Source organism: Euleptes europaea, chromosome 4 (assembly GCF_029931775.1).
Source record: "Euleptes europaea isolate rEulEur1 chromosome 4, rEulEur1.hap1, whole genome shotgun sequence".
Taxonomy (NCBI): domain Eukaryota; kingdom Metazoa; phylum Chordata; class Lepidosauria; order Squamata; family Sphaerodactylidae; genus Euleptes; species Euleptes europaea.
In genome coordinates this window covers 10183271-10206401 of record NC_079315.1, presented here as the reverse complement: position 1 = coordinate 10206401, position 23131 = coordinate 10183271, and the positions used below count along the sequence as shown (strand labels likewise).

Below are 23131 nucleotides of genomic sequence, written 5' to 3'. Positions count from 1 at the left end.
GCAGTGGCTCTCCAGGGTCTCAGGCTGAGGTCTTTCCCATCACCTCCTTGCCTGGTCCCTTGAACTGGAAATGCCGGGGATTGAACCTGGGACCTTCTGCATGCCAAGCAGATGCTCTACCATTGAGCCATAGGCCGTCCCCAAAATCATGAAGGAAGCTGCCTTCTACTGAACCAGACCCTTGGTCCATTGAAGTCAGTATTGTCTGCTCAGACCGGCAGTGGCTCTCCAGGGTCTCAGGCTGAGGTCTTTCCCATCACCTACTTGCCTAGTCCCTTGAACTGGAAATGCCGGGGATTGAACCTGGGACCTTCTGCATGCCAAGCAGATGCTCTGCCAGTGAGCCACAGCCCCTCCCTATGGCTCTCCAGGGTCTCAGGCAGAGGTCTTTCACATCACCGTCTTGCCTAGTCCCTTGAACTGGAGATGCCGGGGATTGAACCTGGGACCTTCTGCATGCCAAGCAGATGCTCTACCACTGAGCCACGGCCCTGCCCAAAAGCAGTGATGGCATAAGAAGACAGGTGCTCTTATGAATACGTGAACACATGAAGTTGCCTCATACTGAATGAGACCCTGGGTCCATCAAAGTCAGTATTGTCTACTCAGACCGGCAGCGGCTCTCCAGGGTCTCAGGCAGGGGTCTTCCACATCACCTCCTTGCCTAGTCCCTTTAACTGGAGAAGCCGGGGATTGAACCTGGGACCTTCTGCATGCCAAGAAGAGGCTCTGCTACTGAGCCATAGCCCTTCAGTGGGTGGACGATTGGGAAGACATGTCCTAAGGTCCTTGATGGAAATATGTGGTGTATGATAAATAAAAGCGAGAATGCTGTGAAGTACTTGGCAACACTATTGTGTTCATTCTAGGTGGTAGAAGAAGAGTTGGTTTTTATACTCCGCTTTTCTCTATCTTTAAGGCAGGGGTGGGGAACGTCAGGCCTGGGGCCGTTTAAGGCCAGCGAAATCATTTGGTCTGGCCCTTTGTGGGTCCTGGCAGATGTCTAGCTCAGAAGGATCTAAGACTGGCGATTCGCCCCCTCCCGTGGACAGGAATAGCCTCTATTCAAGGCAGATGTGAGTTTGTTTTGCGGAGAAAACGAACCTTTTTCCCCCTTGCAGAAGAGTAATTAGCTGTGTAGCTGCTAGGACCGCCCAAGAAACTGTGTTAACCCTTTCCCACCCGGGCTATGGAGAAACATCTTCCCTCTGTACTGCAAGAGGGCTGAGGGCGGAAGTGGTGACAATGGAGGGGTTAAATTTTTAAATTGATAATTTTGTATGGCCCACGAATAATGTTATAAATATCCAAATGGCCCTTGGTGGAAAAAAGGTTCCCCACCCCTGCTTTAAGGAGTCTCAAAGCAGCTGACAATCTCCTTCCCCTCCCCACAACAGACACCTTGTGAGGTAGGTGGGGCTGAGAAAATTCGGAGAGAACTGTGACCAGCCCAAGGTCACCCAGCAGGCTTCATGTGGAGGAGTGGAGAATCAAACCCGGTTCTCCAGATTAGAGTACACTGCTTTTTACCACCGCAATAGAGCAATATCTGCCTGACAGCTGATAATGATACTTTTTGTTATTTCCTTTCCCCCCAAATATTTTATTAACATTTTCAAAAGAAAAGATAATCAACAAACATATACATACGCTTCCATCCACACATTTTATGCTTATTTCAGGGATCAGTTTACATCTTAAATATTACTCTTTTGTTATGATACTTAAACGTTACTAAACTTATCTATGTTTATACTCTTCGTTTATCTTTATCTATAACTTATTCAAGGTTCATGGCTATTATTTTCTATCTCTATTAAGTTTTAGTCTACCCTTTCCAGTTAACAAATTCAAAATAGCATTCCCATTTCTTCTGTGAATCTTCCGTCATTCTTTCTTTCAGGATGTTGGTTAATCTGGCCATCACAGCAAACTCTTCCATTTTTTGCTGCCACTTTTCTAAGTCTGGAACAGTCTCTTGTTTCCATGATGCTGCCAGCACTATTCTTGCCTCAGTCATCAAGTATCCAAAAAGATCTCTATGGTTACTTTCCAGATTTTCTGGTGCTATCCCCAATAGCATGATTTCTGGATTCATTGGAAATTTGATTTTAAGAACCTTCTGCATTTCTTGATGAATCTGTATCCAAAATTTTCTAACTTTTTTGCAAGTCCACCACAAGTTATTTCCTGTATTCGTTCAATAATAACTCTCCTTTATCCAGGTCAGGTTCTGCAAGGCCCTGGAAACACCCTCTATGGGTCTCACCAAGCAATACTTGCGCTATGCTGGCAGTGCCGTCTTTGGCGTGGTTGCCAGCCAGAAAGGAAGCATTGCCTATGTGACTCTGCGGGGCGAGAAAGGCCGTTACGTGGCAGTGCCAGCGTGCGAGCATGTTTTCATCTGGGATACACGGAAAGGAGAGAAGGTGAGCAGCTCTTTAGGCCTTCGGGAGAGGGTGGGAGAAGGAGGGCTTGGCTTGTACTGGCTACCGCTGAGAGCAAAGTTTGGGAAGGAAAGGGGAAGAACTGGGTGGGCTGCAAGAAAGGAAGGAAAGAAGAAAGGAAAGAAAGAAGACATCCATCTATTAGGCCCACAAAGCAAAGGGGTCCGGGAGAAGAGAGGCATTGTGGTGTGGTGATTAGTGTGTCAGGCTAGGATCTGGAAGACCTGGGTTTGATTCTCCGCTCCGTCATGCAAGACTGCTGGGTGAACTTGGGCTAGTCATGCTCTCTCAGCCTAACCCACCTTACAAGGTTGTTGTAAAGATAAAAACAGGAGGAGAGAATAATTCTGCAAACTGGGGTATCGATGAAGGAAAGGCGCCTCCTTGGAACATTTTTAGGGAAACAAAAATTTGGTAATTATGCTGAAATGGCATATATTATCATCCCAGAAGTCAAGGATACCATGTTTTAGGTCTCTCTGTGTGTGTGTTAAGTGCCGTCAAGTCGCTTCTGACTCATGGCGACCCTATGAATCAGTGTCCTCCAAAATGTCCTATCTTTGACAGCCTTGCTCAGATCTTGCAAATTGAGGGCTGTGGCTTCCTTGATTGAGTCCATCCATCTCTTGTTGGGGCTTCCTCTTTTCCTGCTGCCCTCAACTTTTCCTAGCATGACTGTCTTTTCCAGTGACTCTTGCCTTCTCATAATGTGACCAAAGTACGATAGCTTCAGTTTAGTCATTTTAGCTTCTAGGGTCAGTTCAGGCTTGATTTGATCTATAACCCACCGATTTGTTTTTTTGGCAGTCCTTGGTATCCATAACACTCTCCTCCAACACCACAAAGCTGAAAAGAGTCACCTGAGGTTGCAAAGAGATTGATGTGGATAGTTGAAAACTTTTGCTGAGGCCACCCTGAGCTAAAAGCTGTGATGGAAAGGGGTATGCTAATGGTACAAAGAAGGGTTGGTTGGCATTCTACCTGTAGTTATTACTGGGCAGGACCTGGCATACCCGGTCATCTACAGGGAGGAAAGTCCACTGCTTGGCTGCCACATCCCTAGTTGCTACCCACTTAATGGCTGGTGGGGCATCTGGAGCCAGACTCTTATGACAGTCTGGACAGTTACTTATGGGAGTAATTGGGCATGTGGATACCCCAATCTTAGACCACCTGAGGTTTGTGTTTAGGGCCACTGTGGATCCATCAGTGCTGGAGCATTGTGCTTAGAATAGAGTGTTCTGATTAACCACCTGGCCATCGTATTCTGGTAGATTGAATCAAGCCTGAACTGACCCTAGAAGCTAAAATGACTAAACTGAGGCTGTCGTACTTTGGTCACATTATGAGACAACAAGAGTCACTGGAAAAGACAATCATGCTGGGAAAAGTTGAAGGCAGCAAGAAAAGAGGAAGACCCAACAAGAGATGGATTGACTCAATAAAGGAAGACATCCCTCGATTTGCAAGACCTGAGCTAGGCTGTCAAAGATAGGACATTTTGGAGGACATTGATTCATAGGGTCGCCATGAGTCGGAAGCGAATTGACGGCACTTAACACACACGCATCGTATTCTGAACCCGATACAATTCTTGAACTTTTTCAAATTCTCCTTCTGCTACTCCTGAACCACTTGGGCAATGGGAAGGGGCAGAAGAGAGTGAGAGGGCTGGGAGCAATTTGTTTGCTTGAAACCCTTTGGTGTTTTAAAAAAATCTGTGTCCCCTATTGTTGCAGCAGGATGCCTTCCCAATGAACAGGCCTAGAGTTACTTTTTTTAACTAGTGAATGCTGGGAATTCAGTTAACCTGTTATACAGATTATTTTAACTTTATAACGAATTGCTATTTTTTAAGAAAAATGAAAAAGCATCACAGGCTGGGATTTAGCGGACTGGGGCACGGAACCTCGAGGGAAACCTGCCATATAAAAGCTTTGTAGTTGCTGGTCTGTATTGGCAGCTGCAGTGGCAATGGGAAAGCAGTACAAGCCTGTCCCCATGCGGATAATAATACCCTTGGCGTACTTTTAATCACTCTGAGCATGCAAATGAAAGGGTGGTTGAAGCGTATTAACAAATAATGAATCAGCATTATAGGTAGGGTTGCCAGCTCCGGGTTGGGAAATACCTGGGGATTTTTGGGGCAGAGCCTGAGGGGCAAAGCCTGAGGAGGGCGGGGTTTGGGGAGGGGAGGGACTTCAATGCCATAAAGTCCAATTGCCAAAGCGGCCATTTTCTCCAGGGGAACTGATCTCTATCGGTTGGAGATCAGTTGTAATAGCAGGAGGTCTCCAGCTAGTACCTGGAGGTTGGCAACCCTAGTTATGGGCCCTAAGTCCTAGTACGTTTGTGTGTGATCCCATCTTTTCTGCATGAGCTGATCAAAGTCTTTTTCCCCCCCGTGTTGCAGGTTCTCATCCTCCAGGGCCTTAAGCAAGAAGTCACAGCACTTTGCCCCTCCCCCGATGGGCTTCATCTGGCTGTGGGGTATGAGGATGGGTCCATCCGTGTGTTCAGTCTCTTGAGTGGCGAGGGCAATGTCACTTTCAATGGGCACAAGGCTGCTGTTACAGCCCTAAAATACGATGAGCTGGGAGGCAGCCTGGCTTCGGGGTCAAAGGTGAGAATTCTTGGGGTCACGGGAGCAAACAAAGCAGTCTCATTAAGTTATTTATACAGCGTCCCTCAGTTTTGATGGTGCTTTGTGGAACACAGGAAGACAGGTCCCTTCCCTGAGGAGGATACAGTTACACATTTGACAAGAGAGAGGGAAGACTGTGGAGCTGGGGATAAATACTTGGACTTAGTTTCAATGGGGAAGGGATATTTTGTCAAAGCCTTTAGGAAAAAGGCAGGGCTTGAAAGAAGAGAGGTGGCATCACGCGGGTCTTCTAGGAGGCAGTTCTAGGAATCGCTTTGCCTCCTGAGCTTCAGTAATGCAGCCTGAGACAAAGTAAGTGTCGTGCTTTACGTTAGATTAGATTGGAACGAAATGGAACTTGGTGTATCAGACCATCCCTACTGAAATAACCAGGGGTTTCATCTAGTGGAAAGCTGGTTTTTATCCTGTTTTCAGTAACAATAAGCCAGATGTTTGAAAGCATCAACTCTTCTGCATTTGCCTTCCAGCAACTGGTATTCAGATGTACTTACGTGGGAGACTTGGGAGGTGGGGATATGGGGCACTGTTGGCAGTAGTGTAATGTCACTTCCTGGAAGTGACATAACAGCTCTCTAGGAATCATTGGAAACTCTGTGATTTTACCATTGAGTCTCCAGTGATTCCTGGAGAGGAGTGATGTCAATTCTGGTTTTCCCCAGAAGTGATGTCATGCTATAACTGGTGGAGATTTTAATTTTTATTTCCTTCCACTGGCCACAGTGGAAGGCTGGTAAGCCTAACTTACCACTAAATTCAGAGGTTCCATTTAGCCATTGTGGCTGATAGTTATCAAAAGATCTAGCCTTCCCCATGAATTTGTCTGCGCCATTTCTAGGAACCATCTGGCCAGTGAATGCCATTGTTTTGTTTGGAAGCAAATTCCGTATGTTAATTCCAAGTACTTATTCAGAGAACAATTTCGTCTGATCCGAATAAGCTTCATTGGTTGACCTCACGTTCTGTCTTTCTTCCAGGACACTGATGTTATCGTTTGGGACGTTATCAACGAGAGTGGTTTGTACCGGCTGAAGGGCCACAAGGATGCTGTTACGCAGGTGCTGTTTCTAAAGGAGAAGAATATACTAATTTCCAGGTAAAGGTGCTTAGTTCAGATCCCGCAGGCCAGGCCGCTAGGTGGTGTTAATGTACTGACCTGAGAGCTTGAGTTAAGTCAAGGACTTTATAATTCTTACTATGATAGCACAGTTCGTAACGGAGACCAGCGTAGCTGAATTCTGGCCCACCAACCAGATGTTTTAGCATGCTCTGTTCTTAGCCAATTAGCTCTTGCAATCCTAGTCAGGCAGCTAAAATGTGGGGCTTGTGCCCTGTTGGAAAACCTTGTCTAGCATGGAAAGCAAACTCAGAAGCTTGGTGGAGTTTGTTCCTCTTTGGCTGTGTCATTTGTATTTGTGCCAAACGACTAGAGTCATGAACGGAGAGCCAGGGTGGAGCAGAGGAGGGCCCAGGTTCGAATCCCCACTCTGCTGTGGAAGCTCACTGGGTGATCTTGGGCTGGTCATTTGCTCTCAGGATAACCAACCTCACAGGGTTGTTGTGAAGAGAAGATAGAGGAGAGGAGAATAATGAAGAAGAAGAAGAGTTGGTTTTTATACCTTGATTTTCTCTACCTTTAAGGAGTCTCAAATCAGCTTACAATTGCCGTCCCCTCCCCATAACAGACACCTTGTGAGGTAGGTGGGGCTGAGATAGTTCTGAGAGAAACTGACTGGCCCAAGGTCACCCAGCAGGCTTCATGTGCAGGAGTGGGGAAACCAACCCGGTTCACCAGATTAGAGTCCGCCACGCATGTGAAGAAGTGGGGAATCAAACCAGCTTCTTCAGATAAGCATCCACCGCTTATGTGGAGGAGTGGGGAATCAAACCCAGTTCTCCAGATTAGAGTCCACCACAACTACCAGACTACGCCGTTTTGGGACCTCATTGGGGAGAAAGGTGGGGTATAAATGAAGTAAATAAATATAAAGATAAAGGGTGCCAGTTATCTGTTACAGATAAATGGAGATAAGAGATACAACCATCTTCCTGTTCCTCTTGTGTATGAGAGATTGCAGAAGACAGACTACAGTTGGCCGTCTGCGGTCTCCCATGTACAAATGTTCAGTACATGACTGGAAAAGGGATGGTGCCAGTGAGGGAGAGGGGTTGGCACGCTGGCACAGTGCCCTCTAAGGGAGTGTATCTGAAAGCTTCTAGCTCTGCCGCTTACAAGTTTACATGCTGCTCTAGGAAATAGAAGTTTATGTGGCTCAGTTCAAGTATTTTGCCTTCTAAGAAATGCAGAAAGTTTTAGGAATCAAATTCCCTCTGAACCCAGAAACTATGCTATTAGGAATTGAACCTGACAACTTAAATAGAAATCATGGACAATTATTTGGATATTTGACAATGGGCGGCCAGATTAGTACTGGCGGCATCTTGGAAACAGGAAAATATCCTGGACTTGGAAAAATGGCATCAAAAAATGGATGAATTTGCAGTGATGCCCAGACTGACCAGTTTGATAAAAGAGAAGACGACTGAAGACTTCAAAAAAAAATGGGAATGCTATTTCGAATATGTTAAACAGAAAAGATAGATCGTTAGAGATAAAGATTAGTCTATAAAACCTATTATATAGGATAGAAGGAAATTATTTTTTAAAAAACATAGATTTTAAGAATAATGCATAGGATATGTGAAATGAAGAGATAAACTCCCCAAAGGAGTACAAACTGTGTGAATGTGTGTGTATATGTAATTTGTGTTTTTTTTTAATTGAAAATGTTAATAAAATATATTTTAAAAAAAGTATTTTGCCTTCTGCAGCTGTTCAGTAGCAGGCGACAACAGAACTATGCAGCCTAATATGAGCTAAGTAAATGTAGATTAATTTGGATGATGCCGTCTTCACTATCCGCTAATGTCATTTTCCTCCCCTCCCAGTGCCAAAGACACATTAGTGAAATGGTGGGATCTAAATACGCAGCACTGCTTCAAAACGCTGGTTGGGCACCGAACTGAGGTAAATCATTTACTGAGACAGAAACAAGGAGAGTGGGCAGATAAAATACCGACTGTGGCGGCTTTCTTTCTTGTAATTTAGTAATTGAGTGGCTGGGAAACTGTAATCGTATGGTTGTTTCCCAACCAATCCCATTTGTTTATTTAGGTTGGGGTTTTTAATTTAAAAAAAGTCCCATAAAAGAAAGAAAGGGTGCAAAGCACCATCCTACTACAAGCCCTACCAGTGGCCTTGCGCACTGTCGTGGCATGTGGCCCATTGGGGAATAGTGCTCAGAAGTGCCAGGTGGCATGTCAAAGGTCCCCCCACAAAAAAAAAATTGAACCAAGCTCCACAGTTTGGGGATTCCTAAATCCTGCTGTAAACATGAGGATGTATCTATTTATCTCATAAAATGAGAAAAGCCGGTTGGTTCTGTCATTGATTAGACATTGGTGGGGTGGGGGGAGTCTTACGTAAAGGCTTCTGACCTTTTCTCCTTGTCCAGGTATGGGGATTGGCCGTAGTTGCGGAAGGAAAGCTGCTTCTCACGGGGTCTGCTGACAGCGAACTGAGGGCTTGGAGCATCAACCATTTCCAGGAGGTAAGAGCTGGCGTGCCTTTGTCCTGCTGCATTTGCCCTCTGTCCCAAATGGTGGATGATAAAACCAGCAGCTCTGTAGTAACTCTTGACCAAGTTGGACTCCGATCACCCTACGGGTGAAAGAGGCCGCTGCCTCGCCCTGGATTAATTGCTTTTTTTCCGGTCAGCCATTATTCTTGTGTTCTTGTAATTACAAGAATGAGGGGTGCTCCTTCCTTCCAGATAAAAGAAAGTATTTCTTCCCACGATGCACAGTTAAACTGTGGAACTCCCTGCCCCAGGATGTGGTGATGGCTGCAAACTTGGAAGTCTTGAAGAGGAGAGTGGACATGTTTGTGGAGGATAGGGCTATCCATGGCTACTAGTCAAAATGAATACTAGTCATGATGCATACCTATTCTCTACAGTATCAGAGGAGCAAGCCTATTATATTAGGTGCTGTGGAACACAGGCAGGACAATGCTGCTGCAGTCGTCTTGCTTGTGGGCTTCCTAGAGGCACCTGGTTGGCCTCTGTGTGAACAGACTGCTGGACTTCATGGACCTTTGTCTGTGTTTTATTTTATTGCTTTTTTTTGGTATCATAAACAGGGTTTAGACCCTAATGAGCCGCAATACAAGAAAAGTAAAGGACCTTCAGAGAGCTTGGAAGGATCTTTGGAAGTTGATAAGGCAGAAGATCAGGACGAGACGCAAGAAGAGGTATTTTTCTGTGCATTCTTGGTAATGTAGCATTCATGCTCTCTTCCAAAATATGTTAAAAATTAATGTTTAAGTTTTTAAAATGTGTGTGAAACAGAAGATGATCTGACGTGACCCCCCAGGTAGGTTCCCATATTTCCAGTTTACCTGGGCCTATACAAGTATTACTCATGGAAGAATACTTATTCTTGTTGTCCAAGAGCAAATGTCATGCTTGCCTTGTCCGGATATGCAGTGTGCTTAAATCCAGGTGCTCTCAGGATCTCTGGCAGCTTCTGGGGATGCAGTGGCCCTCTTCTCCAGACAGAGAAGATGGACCTGGTCTGTTTCTCCTCTTCCTCAGTAGTGATCAGGGGGATGCGTGCCCTTGTGGCACTGGCAAGGCCGGAAGCGGAGTCCTCCTTTGTATGAGAAGTCATCCTTTAAATGCCTCGGTTCAGTTCTGAAGCTGAATTCCTCAAGCTGCTGTGGCCATTAGGCTCCCACAATGGAGAAAAATCTCTCTCTAGCTTGTCCCTAACCCTTGGAGGGGGAGGGGCTGTGGCTCAGTGGTAGAGCATCCCTCTGCGTCACTTCTGCGTCACTCTGATGGTACATATGCCACCAGTTGAGAACCACTGAATAAGTGCACACCTTAAGCAGAGGCTGGACAAGCAGTCTAGGCTGATCCTGCAGGGGGTTGGACTAGATGGCCTGTATGACCCCTTCCAACTCTATGATTCTACCTTTCCCCTTCTTTTCTGCATGAATGGGGTAGACCTGTCGCTCCAGGTAGCACACATGAGATTCCCAGGAGGTTTTCCATCCACTCCAAAAACCAGAGCAAAGTACAAAGGTCAGTCGACCCCTCCCCTCCCCAGCGTTTCCTACTATCCTACCCCTCAACCAGCGACAACGGTTGTAACGATCTGCAGGAGAAAAGTGTGTTGGGGAGAGAGAAGAGAGGTGCCAGTGTATGACGTGGTATTAATTTTCAATACCTTTATCGGCATACCGTCAAGCAGTCGATCAAATAAAACCAACCCTCTAAACATCATTTAACCTCCGCCTCTTAACAATTCCATCAAAAAATTTAGCCACAGATTCAATAGTCTCAGAATCTCGGGAGGATAACAACAATTTGATCTTACGATCATCAGCTTGATCTACATGATTTGAGAGAAAGGGATCTAAAAGGACCGCATGAATTTCACAATAAAATGGACAATACAAGAGCATATGGTCAGTACTTTCTGTCTCCCCCAGGGCACATTTACACACCCTGGCAGAGTATGGAATTTTCTTATATCTCCCATACAGAATAGCAGAAGATGACGTGGTATTAATACAGTGCAGTTTCTCTAGAGCTTCTTAAACTTTTTCCACTCGCGATCCCTTTTCGCCCGAGAAATTTTTACGTGACCCCAGGTATATAGGTATATTAAATAGGTATACAAATCAAACATTTACTGATAATAAGTCATAAATTTTTCGCTACCCCCACATTCAGTTGTGCAACCCCATATGGGGTTGCACCCATAGTTTAAGAAGCTTTGGTCTAGGCCAGGGGTGTAAATCATAAGGCCCATGGGCCAGATCCAGCCCCTTGAGAGCTCTTATCCAGCCCCCGAGGCAGCCACCCCCCCCACTCTCGATCTGGGCTGGCAAGGCATGGCCCGCCCCCCCACCAAGTGACATGTCATATCTGGCCCTCATGACAAGGGAGTTTTGACACCCCTGGTCTAAAGTTTCAAGGTACTCTTTTTTTAAAGTACGTGGGGACCCTTCCCATGGGGGGCGTGGCCCTTTCACTTGCTACTCGGCCGAGTGCATTTTGCTACCTCTAATTTGTGGTGGAGCGCATTCTTTTTTAAATTTTTTTAATATAAGGGAGAGGGGTAGAGAAAGTACAGGGAAAAGGAGCATTCGGCAAATGAAACAATTCAAGAAAAGGAAAAAAATTGCTTGTATATATAGACGTTTCATACTACGTGACCTACATAAAACAGTTTTCCCAGCATAAAGATATAATTTGTATAAGTTTCAAAATTAATATCCATTCTGTTCTTCTGACATCTATTATTCTACTGCACTCTACTATATGTGCGTGTTAAGTGCCGTCAAGCCGCTTCCGACTCATGACGACCCTATGAATCAAAGTCCTCCAAAATGTCCTATCTTTGAAGCCTTGCTCAGATCTTGCAAATTGAGTCTATTCATCTCTTGTTGGGTCTTCCTCTTTTCCTGCTGCCCTCAACTTTTCCTAGCATGGTTGTCTTTTCCAGTGACTCTTGCCTTCTCATCATGTGACCAAGATACAATAGTCTCAGTTTAGTCTACTATAGTTAACCCTTTATATGTTGTAGTAGAAAAGAGTAGTAGAAAAGAGCAAGAGTCTACTACTACTACTACTACTATGTTGTAGTAGAAAAGAGCAAGAGTCCAGTAGCACCTTAAAGACTAACAAAAATATTTTCTGGCAGAAAATATTTTTGTTAGTCTTTAAGGTGCTACTGGACTCTTGCTCTTTTCTACTACTGCAGACAGACTAACACGGCTACCCACTGTGAATTACCTTTATATGTTGATATAGATTATTGAAATATATATATCCGTTTCATAATGCATGACCTACATGATGGAGCGCATTCTGAACTGCCGAGCCATGCCGAGGGCCTTAGTAGTGCTGTAGAAAGAAACAATTGGTGGTGCTTTTTTGGTGCGCATTTCTGGGATGTGGTGCCTGAATGCAGCCGTTCAGCCTATCGGTCCAGCTCGTTTGGCTGCTTTCTTTGGAATGCTCAACCCTTGTTTATCCCACCTTTCCTCCCCTTTATCAGCACGTCCTGAGCTGCACAAAGGCCGGCTCCATTATGCGGGAAGGAAGGGACCGAGTTGTTACTCTCGCCACCGATCGGACAGGGAGGATTCTCGCTTGCCATGTAAGTCGCCGTCTGTTGACCCTCGCCGAGGGTGGGGAGTTCTCGAAGGGCCTTCCTTATGGCTCTGCGGAGATAACTCAGCAATTGACTCTTTTGTCTCTTCCAAGGGAACAGACTCTGTCCTGGAGATGTTCTACATCCTTAGCGAGGAGGAGATCCGTAGGAAAACGGAGAAGAAAATGAAGAAAGCAAGGAAGAAGGCCAAGTAAGTGCTTATTCAGCTGTTCTTTCTGTTCTTGTATTTTAAGATCATGTGAAAGGTGTGACCTGGGTCTGGTAACAGCCAGCCCTTCACGAAGTTACATGAGAATCTGTGAGTTGAAATCCTGGTGTTTGCAAACGGGCTCAGCTGTGCATCACAGCGTAAGAAGAAGCCCAGGTCTCTTTCTGTCATATTCGGATCCTGCTGAAGGCAGAGTATAGTGGGTGAGGGAAGTATTTGTGCTCGCCAGAATGGGTTTGGACATTGGGAGGTGGGAAAAGAAGACAGGAGAAAGAGGGGGCGTCCCTCTCCTTACTCTCACTGCCTGAACAACTTCAGGCAAACCGAAAAAAAGCTGGCGGTTGGGTAGGAGGCAACGGAACCAGCGAACTCTCCACAAAGGGAGAAAATTGCGCCCAGGGGTGGCCTGTTGATGGTGGGACAATGGATCAGATTGGTGTTTTAATTTTTCTGCCCCTTTTCTAGGCAAAGATTGAACGAGGAGGACGACGAGGAAGAGGAAGTTGACGGCAGTGTTGAGTGCAGCTTGCAAGAGAAGATTGTGCGCCTCGTGAATGTAAAAGCTTCTGCCAAAATCAAGTGAGTGCAAAGTCGTGAAGGATGGTCGTGGTGGGAAAAGTGTCATAGCAACCTAGAGCTGGAAGGGGCCTCAAGGGGCATCTAGTCCACCCCCCGCACAATGCAAGAAATTCACAACTACCCCCCTTCCTCTATGCCCAGAGGAAGGTGGCTGATCCAGAGAGCCTGTGGAGAAGAATCAAACTGCTCGGAGGCCACGAAGCACGTGCCTCGTCCTTTCTGTGCTTGCTTAAGGGTCTCTGGTGCTCCCAACAGTGCCTATTTTAATCCTCCGCTTGACCCGTTAGTGTTGCATTTAGTTTGTGGGTGATTTAATGTTTGCCGCTGATGCTTTTTATCCAAACAGGTCTTTCGACTTGATACTCAGCCCCAAAGGGGAGCTGAAAGCAGCCCTCATGCTCCAGAACAACGTCGTCGAGTCTTACACCCTGAACTCGGCGGCGCAGTGCTCCCAGATCGTCCGGACATCCAAGATAACCATCGGGGGTCACCGTAGTGATGTCCGGACACTGGCATTTAGCTCTGACAACATCGCCATTCTTTCTGCGGCTGCTGAGTCTGTTAAGATTTGGAACAGGTAAGAAATCCTTCTCGAGGGATACTTGAAGCAGCCTTGTACTGAATCAGACCGTTGGTCCATTGAAGTCCGTATTCATTGCTTAGACTGACAGCAGCTCCCCAGGGTTTGAGATCTCTTACTACCTGATTCTTTTAAGTGGAGCTGCCGGGGGTTGAACCTGGGACCTTCTGCAAAGGGAGACGAGAGTTGCAGTAGAGGTTCCCAAGTAGTAATGGCAACCACTATATGATAAATATGTTACAACAGGGAATTTTGCCAACTGCATTTAAGATTCCAGCCTGTTCCAAGATACGTTGCAAGCGCAACTTGATCTAAATCCCAAATTCATGAATTTGGGAATTATTTTTTCGCAATTGAGTCCAATTTATAAATATATATTTTTTTGAATGTGCAACCACTGTGACTAGAACCTTGTATGCTTCATATAAGAAAGATTCCAAGATCCTCATAACGAACAAGTGGATTTACAAATTATTCGATTTGGCCTTGACGTCAAAACTAATCAGATTGACAAAAGACAACTACTAGATGATTTCAAGTGCAAATGGAAACCACTAGATGACAAATATGTTTTAACTACGAATTTAGAAGAAGAGTTGGTTTTTATATGCCGACTTTCTCTACCACTTAAGGCAGCATCAAACCGGCTTACAATCACCTTCCCCTTCCCACAACAGACACCCTGTGAGGTAGGTGAGGCTGAGAGAGTTGTGACTTGCCCAAGGTCGCCCAGCTGGCTTCGTGTGGAGGAGTGGGGAAATAGGTCCAGTTCACAAGATTAGCCTCCGCCACTCATGTGGAGGAGTGGGGAATCAAACCTGGTTCTCCAGATCAGACTCCACTGCTCCAAACCACTGCTCTTAACCACTGCACCACGCTGGCTCTCCAGTTGCATTTAATATACCAGTTTGTTATATTTGAAGTAGTTATATATCTATATACTCAGTGCTAGCCTTTAACAGAGATATTTATAATAGAAGACGTTAGTATGGGATCAAGATTAGTTTATAAAAAAATATATTGTATACTGCATTGATAAGAAATCAAAGGGTGTATTCTAAACGAAGTTAACTTATGAAACTTGGATGTAATGTACTGGAAACGTTTGGACACAGAAAGATAATGTTTTCCTCATTTCCTTCCCCACCCTTTTTATTTTTGTGCCCTAAAAAACCTTAATAAAATGTTTTTAAAAAAGAAGTTCCCAAGTAGTGCGCGGTTGTGCAACTTGTGTGAATCCTCAAAACCTGCGCAGCCATAACTCTTTGGCATAATTGAAGCTGGGCCTGACTTTCGCTGTAGGCTCTTTGTTGGCACGCCTTCCCTGCCAGTTGTAAGGGAGGGGACGTGCTCTCTCCTTCCAAGGGGAACGAAAATTGTCCGGTGACCTCTTCTGCCCCGCTGTCTCCTCCTGCAGGTCTACCTTGCAGTGCATCCGGACCATGGAATGTGAGTACGCTCTCTGCTCACTCTTCGTCCCGGGAGATCGGCAGGTCATTGTGGGGACCAAGGTAAGTTGCCATCCCTTCTGAAGACCGTGCTGGGAAGCCCCCTCCGGTTTCAAAAGCCAGCGTGGTGTAGTGGCTAAGAGCGGTGGTTTGGAGCGGTGGACTCTGATCTGGAGAACCGGTTTTGATTCCCCACTCCTCCACATGGAGCCAGCTGGGTGGCCTAAGGCTAGTCACAGCTCTCTCAGCCCCACCTTCCTCACAGGGTGTCTGTTGTGAAGAGGGGAAGGTGGTTGTAAGCTGGTTTGATTCTCCCTTAAGTGAAGAAGAAGAATTGGCTTTTATATGCTGACTTTCTCTACCACTTAAGGCAGAATCTAACTGGCTTACAATCACCTTCCCTTCCCCTCCCCACAGACACCCTGTGAGGTAGGTGAGGCTGAGAGAGCTCTTAATAGAGCTGTGAGGTCACCCAGCTGGCTTTGTGTGTAGGAGTGGGGAAACAAATCCAGTTCACCGGATTAGCCTCCGCCACTCATGTGGAGGAGTGCGGTAATCAAACCCGGTTCTCCAGATCAGAGTCCACTGCTCTTAACCACTACGCCACGCTGGCTCCAAGTGGTAGAGAAAGTCAGCATATAAAAACCAACTCATCTTCTTTGTCTGGGCAGATTGCATTGGCATTCTGTTTCATGCTCTGGAGCAGGGGTGTCGAACTCAATTGTTATGAAGGCCGGATATGACATACATGTCACTTGGTCGGGCTGGGCCTCACCGGCAAAACGATTTAAGACCTTGGAAGGGTCAGGGTATAAATGAAGTCAATAAATAAATTTGCAGAATGAAGAATTGTGCATGTGTGTGGGTGTGTGTCTTGGCTGTGATTTTATCGTTATTCCTTGGGCTTTGTAAGAAGGACTTCTGGCTGTCTTCTGTGCCCCTGGTGCAGGATCAAACATACAGTCCTGCTAGCACACAAACCTATACAGCAGGGGTGTCGAACTGAATTGTTACGAGGGCCGGATATGACATAAATGTCATTTGGCTGAGCCGGGCCATCCTCGCCAGCCCAAATTGGGATAGGTGTGTGTGTGTGGCTGTCTCGGCTGGCTTACTGGCCGGATAAGAGCTCTCGAGGGGCCAGATCCAGCCTGCAGTCTTTATGTTTGACACACCTGCTCTGGAGCCTCTATGGGCAGAAAAGTGGGTGAGCTACAAAAAGGCCCTCGTTCGAATCTTACCTCAGTCACAAAATCACTAGATGGTCTTGGGCAAGTGCTCCCCCCTCCCCCTTAACGCAGGGGTGTCAGACATAAGGCCTGAGGGCAGAATCAGGCCCCTTAAGGGCTTTTATCCGGCCCGTGAGCCAGCTGAGGTGGCCGCCCCCCCAGTCCCAAGGTGTCAATGATCAAAGACTGTTAAATAAAATAAAATACTGTAAGAGTGTTATTGTTTTAAGCTTGTTGATATTTTAAGTAAAAAATAATACCATTAATTAGCTTTGCCTATCTTCTGTAAAGTTTGTATCTCCGGTAGAAAGGTAGAGGTCCCCTGTGCAAGCACCGGGTCATTCCTGACCTATGGGGTGATGTCACATCCCGATGTTTACTAGGCAAACTTTTTTTTACGGGTTGGTTTGCCAGTGCCTTCCCCAGTCATCTCCCCTTTACTCCCAGCAAGCTGGGTCCTCATTTGACTGACCTAAGAAGGATGGAAGGCTGAGTCGACCTTGAGCCGGCTACCTGAAACTGATTTCCGTCGGGATCGAACTCAGGTCGTGAGCAGAGCTTTTGACTGCAGTACTGCAGCTTACCACTCTGCGCCTCGGGGCTCTTGTATCAAAGGTACCTGCCATTACATTTTAGGGTACGCATGGTCCGGCCTGACCAAGTGACATCTATGTTATATTCAGCCCTTGTAACAAATGAGTTTGACACCCCTGCCTTAAAGGGTTTTGTGTAAGGGTAATAAGCGTTATCTATGTGATGGGCCCTGAACATTTTGAAAGTGCTGTTCGCTGGTTTTTTTAAAGAATAAATGGTGTGTGAGTATCATCTTGTGAGTGGTCTGTGAGAGGAATGATCCAGCTTCTTATCCAGCTTCTTACACAGCGCATAGTTAAATTGTGGAACTCCCTGTCCCAGGATGTGGTGATGGCTGCAAACTTGGAAGGCTTTAAGAGGGGAGTAGACGTATTCATGGAGGAAAGGGGTATTCATGGCTATTAGTTAAAATGGATACTAGTCATGCTGCATACAGGCAGGATGGTGCTGCTGCAGTCGTCTTGTTTGGGGGCTTCCTGGAGGCACCTGGTTGGCCCCTGTGTGAACAGACTGCTGGACTTGATGGGCCTGGGTCTGATCCAGCAGAGCTTTTCTTAAGTTCTTATCTTTCTTTAGGCTGGGAAGCTGCAGCTTTTTGACCTGGCTTCGGGGGTGTTGCTGGAGACCCTCGAGGCCCACGACGGAGCTCTCTGGTCCATCTCGCTCTCTTCGGATCAGGTAGATTCATCCCCCTTTCAGCCGCTGCATTTGAATTTCTCCTTCAGGGGGAGAGTTTGGCCTGCTTTTTGGGAGGGCCGCCCCCAGTGGGCCTCGGCGTGTCACCTCCGTCCACCTGCTATTCATCTTCATGACCACCCTGTGAGACAGGTTATGTTGAGAGTGCGTGATGTTGGAGCAGTCACACACTCTCAACGTAACCTGCCTCATAGGGTAGTCATGAAGATGAATAGTTAGCGGACGGAGGATCCTACGTGTGCTGCTCTGTGCTTTTCAGAGGAAGGGCAGGATCAAAATGTAGTAATTGTAATAGCGATTGCCCATGTGTTCATGGAATCTCATTTTCCTGTTGAGATTCTCCCTTCTCTCCATGGAATTACTTCACAGCACTTAAAGTACCATATTTTTCCATGTATAAGACGATATTTCTTTTCTTTTAAAGTTCAGTTTAATATACACGGATTAATATGGGCGGAGAAGAGAGCGGGGCCCATGGGAAGGCTTCCCCTGCACCCCACTCTCTCCCCTGTCCGTATTTTTCCAGGATGCCCCCATGTATAAGATTTTGGGTTCAAAAAAATAGGGGGCGTCTTATACATGGGGGCGTCTTACACACGGAAAAATACGGCAATGTTCACACAACACTTGGGCCAGGGATGCCCCCTTCCCCAGAGACTATTCCTCCCCTGGGTGACTGGAGTAGGGACCTTCCTCCCCAAACACTCTCTTTCGCCACCCTTCAGGTTTTTGCCCCGGTCACACTAGGCACAACCCATCGCACCGGAACCCCTAGTCAGAGACCCTCTTCCAGAAGTTGAGTCTCTTCCCCCTAAGCTCCGCCCACTTACAGTCACTGACAGATAGTAACCCTTAGGGAAAGAGGGAAATTTGTTTGCACGCCAAGAAAGCGAGCAGGCTCGGCTTCAATGTCGGTATCGTTCTCCTTCAGCGTGGCTTCGTGACGGGTGGCGCTGACAAACGTGTCAAGTTCTGGGCGTTTGATCTGGTGAAAGACCAGCACACCCTCCAGAAGAGGTGAGGATGTCCGCATAGCGGCAGGGAGCATGGAAGCCACGTGTTTGTTCTCCCTGTCGGGGGCCTTGGGCTGTATGACTCCCTAGGGCTGTGCAGACAAACATGTGAGGCAGGGCGGGGAGGTTGTTTGGCGTTTGCAGGGTCACGAGACTAAGCAGCACATGTCTCCTAGTCATGATACATACCTATTCTCTCCAGGATCAGAGGAGCATGCCTATCATCTTAGGTGCTGTGGAACACAGGCAGGATGGCACTGTTGCAGTCGTCTTGTTTGGGGGCTTCCTAGAGGCACCTGGTTGGCCACTATGTGAACAGACTGCTGGACTTGATGGGCCTGGGTCTGATCCAGCAGGGCTTTTCCTATGTTCTTATGTTCTCCTGAACTGTCGTCGCCAGTTTGCTGTCTATGCTTTGCTTTTCCCACCCTATAGGCTGTCCATCAAGCAAACACGCGTCTTGCAACTAGATGAAGACGTCCTCTGTGTCCGATACAGCCCCAATCAGAAACTTCTTGCCGTTGCCTTACTGGACTGCACCGTGAAAATATTCTACACCGATACACTCAAGGTAGTCAACGTCTCCGCGGCCATTTAAGCCAAGGGGATTGCAGGGGAGCGTTGTTAAGTAGAGGGCTGGATTCGTTCCGAGCATAAAACTTAGTTTTGTTTACGGGGATGCCGGAGGGCAAATGAGACCAAGCGGGATCCCTCACGTAAACGCCAAGAGGGAACTTGGGGAAGCATTGGTTTTGTTGTTTACAGGTGTTAGTTAGAAGGCTTGTTTAAGAGCAAAGTGAGAAATCCAGCTTGAAATTCCTGAGAAAAAGCCAAAGGCTGCAAGAAACTAAACAATGGCTGCCAGCCGAGTCCTCTCTTGGTTCGATGTCTGCTATTGTTCAGGACTGACTCAATAAAGCTTGCCAGTGAAGAGGTCTCGCATCCCTCATGCGACCTTTCTCATGGATGAAAAGAGAGCCAGCGTGGTGTAGTGGTTAAGAGCAGTGGTTTGGAACGGTGGACTCTGATGTAGAGAACCAGGTTTGATTCCCTGCTCCTCCACATGAGCGGTGGACGCTAATCTGGTGAACTGGATTTGTTTCCCCACTGCTACACATGAAGCCAGCTGGGTGACCTTGGGCCAGTCACATCTCTCTCAGCCCCACCTGCCTCACAGGGTGTCTGTAGTGGAGAGGGGAAGGTGACTGTAAGCCGGTTTGATTCTCCCTTAAGTGGTAGAGAAAGTTGGCATATAAAAACCAACTCTTCTGCTTCTTCTTCATGACACGATGACAACTCCCTTCCATGCTTCCCGTTTATATCTAGCCGATGATTGTCTCTTTCCCCCGACCTTTTGTCTTCCAGTTTTTCCTGTCTCTGTATGGACATAAGTTGCCGGTGTTATGCATGGATATCTCCTATGTGAGTATGGCAGGCATGGCTAGCCAAGTGTCATTTTGAGGTCAAAAAGTTGGCATTATGGGCTGTAAAGCAGCTGTGGTGAAGATGGAAGGGAGGAGAAAGGCAGGGGTTATAAGAACATGACCTGTTTCAGAAAATGATGGTTGGGTGGTCTTGACTTGGTTGTAATTGGAAGCAAAGAGGCCTGTGTTCTCTCACTCGGGGGTCTGAGTTTCCTTCTCTTGCTTCGCTATGTTTCAGGATGGGGCGTTGATCGCCACTGGCTCTGCTGACCGAAATGTGAAGATCTGGGGCTTGGACTTTGGGGACTGTCACAGGTCTCTCTTTGCTCATGAAGACAGGTGGGTGGATATCCAAGAACAGCTGGCTTGAGTTGATGGAGGATCTTTCCCTAAAGGATTTTTTTCTGGGACTACCAAGAGACGTTGGCCACCCTTCTTGCAGTCCTATATTCAGGCTTTGGCCTTCCAGAGACCAGTTGACAGAATGTTCTAGGCCTAGAAGCACCTGCCCAACCTGCTTCTGAGGGAGAAGGAAGACATCTTCTAGGACCAGCTGTGATTTGTCTCCACCCATACTGCTTCCATGGCAGTTATTCCCTCAGGTTACCAGAGGTTCTCTAAGAGTTTGTGCCTGAATTTGCTTGTTTTTCTCTCTTGCCTTCTGTCCTTTGTTCCCTTCTGTGGTGGCATTTTGAATGGTAAACCACTTTACACACAAGGTATTCAGATGAAGAAGTGAGCTGTGACTCATGCAAGCTCATAACGCTGCCAGAAATTTTGTTAGTCTTTAAGGTGCTACTGGACTCTTGCTCTTTTCTACTGGAGTATTAAGTCCTTGTTGCGTGGTGGCACTTTGGACCTGTATTTCTGCGAAACCTGAAACTACGTGTCTGGGTCTCTTAGGCGAGCCCCAGAGAATGCAGGAACATCCGACACATCAGTGGGTCAAATGTTCTGTGTCTTCCTTTCCTTGGGCTATTCATGGCTACTAGTTAAAATGGATACTAGTCATGCTGCATACCTATTCTCTCCAGAATCAGAGGAGCAGGCCTATTATTTTGGGTGTGGTGGAACACAGGCAGGATGGTGCTGCTGCAGTCGTCTTCTGGGGGCTTCCTAGAGGCACCTGGTTGGCCGCTGTGTGGACAGACTGCTGGACTTGATGGGCCTTGGTCTGATCTGCAGGGCTTTTCTTAAGTTCTTCCCTTCTACGACTGCCCTGATGAATCGTGTCGCGAAGCCCTAGTGTTTCTTTGGAAATGGTGTATTTCCACAGGCAGAATAATGCTGCTGCAGTCGTCTTGTTTGTGGGCTTCCTAGAGGCACCTGGTTGGCCGCTGTGTGAACAGACTGCTGGACTTGATGGGCTTCGGTCTGATCTAGCAGGGCTTTTCTTATGTGGAATCTATGGCTTTATACACCGTTGAAGACCCCAATTTGCGAAAATTTGTGCTGGATTTTTAGGTTTTTTAATCTCCTAAAGTTAGGGTTACCAACCTCCAGGTGGTGGCTGGAGATCTTCAGGCAACAGAGATCAGTTCACTTGGAGGCAATGGCTGCATTGGAGAAGACATGTTCATGGAGGAGAGGGCTATTCATGGCTGCTAGTCAAAATGGATACTAGTCATGCTGCATACCTATTCTCTACAGGATCAGAGGAGCATGCCTATTATATTGGGTGCTGTGGAACACAGGCAGGATAATGCTGCTGTAGTCGTCTTGTTTGGGGGCTTCCTAGAGGCACCTGGTTGGTCGCTGTGTGATCAGACTGCTGGACTTGATGGGCCTTGGTCTGATCCAGCAGGGCTTTTCTTAAGTTTTTATGTTCTTCCCTTCTACGACTGCCCTGATGAATCGTGTCGCGAAGCCCTAGTGTTTCTTTGGAAATGGTGTTGATCTGAGTCTTCAGTTTCTCTCCTGTGTAACCAAGCCCTCTTTCTCTCATTCTTTAGTGTGATGTACCTCCAGTTTGCCCCCAAGTCCCACCTCTTCTTCACAGCAGGGAAAGACCGCAAGATTAAACAGTGGGATGCTGATAAGTTCGAGCACATCCAGACCCTGGAGGTAAAATGTCAGTGTGGTGTCTTTGTGGTTGGGAAGCAGCGTTTCCTCCTGCTGATAGGCAGGTGAACAAGCTTAAAAAGGGGGTGCTTTTTTCCACCTTTCCCTGAGTGTCTCTCTGTGTGCCTGATTTGTAGGGCCACCACCAGGAAGTGTGGTGCTTGGCGCTCAGCCCCAATGGGGACTACGTTGTGTCGTCTTCTCACGATAAGTCGTTGCGTCTCTGGGAAAGGACGAGGGAGCCGCTTGTCCTGGAGGAGGAGAGGGAGATGGTAAGAGCTGCCGCCTCAGCGAACAAATGGGAGTCCACCCTGGGCTCACTGTCTTCTTAAACTTCAGAGAAATTCAAATTCTAGGGGTAAATGATGGATGGAATATTTCATAAAGGTTGAGGTCATCCAGTACCAACTTACTGGTGGTCCCCAGCCTGAAGAATGTCTGGCTGGCCTTAACCAGGGCCAGGGCCTTCTCTGCCCTGGCCCCGGCTTGGTGGAATAGTCTTTCTAGTGAAACCAGGGCCCTGTGGGACCTTATGGAGTTCCGCAGAGCCTGTGAAAGAAGGACTGTTCCGCCAGGCCTGTGGTTGAGGTCAGCTACGGTCTTCCTATAAATGCTGGCCTCCCTATCTTACTCCACCTCTGCAGAGGGCTATTTTAGAACAGGCTATTTATTTGTTTCGAACTGCCTGCAGGCCATGCTGTGGCCTTATATCACAACTCTACACCCCACTTAGTAAAAGTGATTTTAATCTGTTAGGGCTCTTTTAACCTATTGTGCTTTATGTGATTTTTATAGTCGTATTGTACATTTGTTGTTTATGTGAGCCGCTCTGCGCCTGGCTTTGCTGGGGTAGAGTGGGCTATAAGAATAGTTAAATAAACAAATGAATAAAGAGCCAGCGTGGTTTAGTGGTTAAAAGTGGTGGTTTGGAGCGATGGACTC

General features: G+C 46.9%; 1 protein-coding gene across 1 annotated transcript in view; it reads left to right on the top strand.

Moving 5' to 3' along the window:
* The first annotated feature begins 2250 nt into the window (after positions 1-2250).
* Positions 2251-23131, top strand: part of WDR3 (WD repeat domain 3) — a 34363-nt gene continuing 13482 nt past the window's right edge. Inside the window, 18 exon segments of the mRNA XM_056848294.1 lie at positions 2251-2429; positions 4861-5070; positions 6087-6205; positions 8059-8137; positions 8625-8720; positions 9311-9421; positions 12241-12342; positions 12450-12551; positions 13050-13144; positions 13491-13721; positions 15142-15235; positions 17572-17673; positions 18623-18708; positions 19140-19275; positions 20070-20126; positions 20367-20467; positions 22081-22192; positions 22327-22461. Coding sequence (XP_056704272.1) covers positions 2259-2429; positions 4861-5070; positions 6087-6205; positions 8059-8137; positions 8625-8720; positions 9311-9421; positions 12241-12342; positions 12450-12551; positions 13050-13144; positions 13491-13721; positions 15142-15235; positions 17572-17673; positions 18623-18708; positions 19140-19275; positions 20070-20126; positions 20367-20467; positions 22081-22192; positions 22327-22461 — 2139 coding nt within the window. The 5' untranslated portion in view covers positions 2251-2258.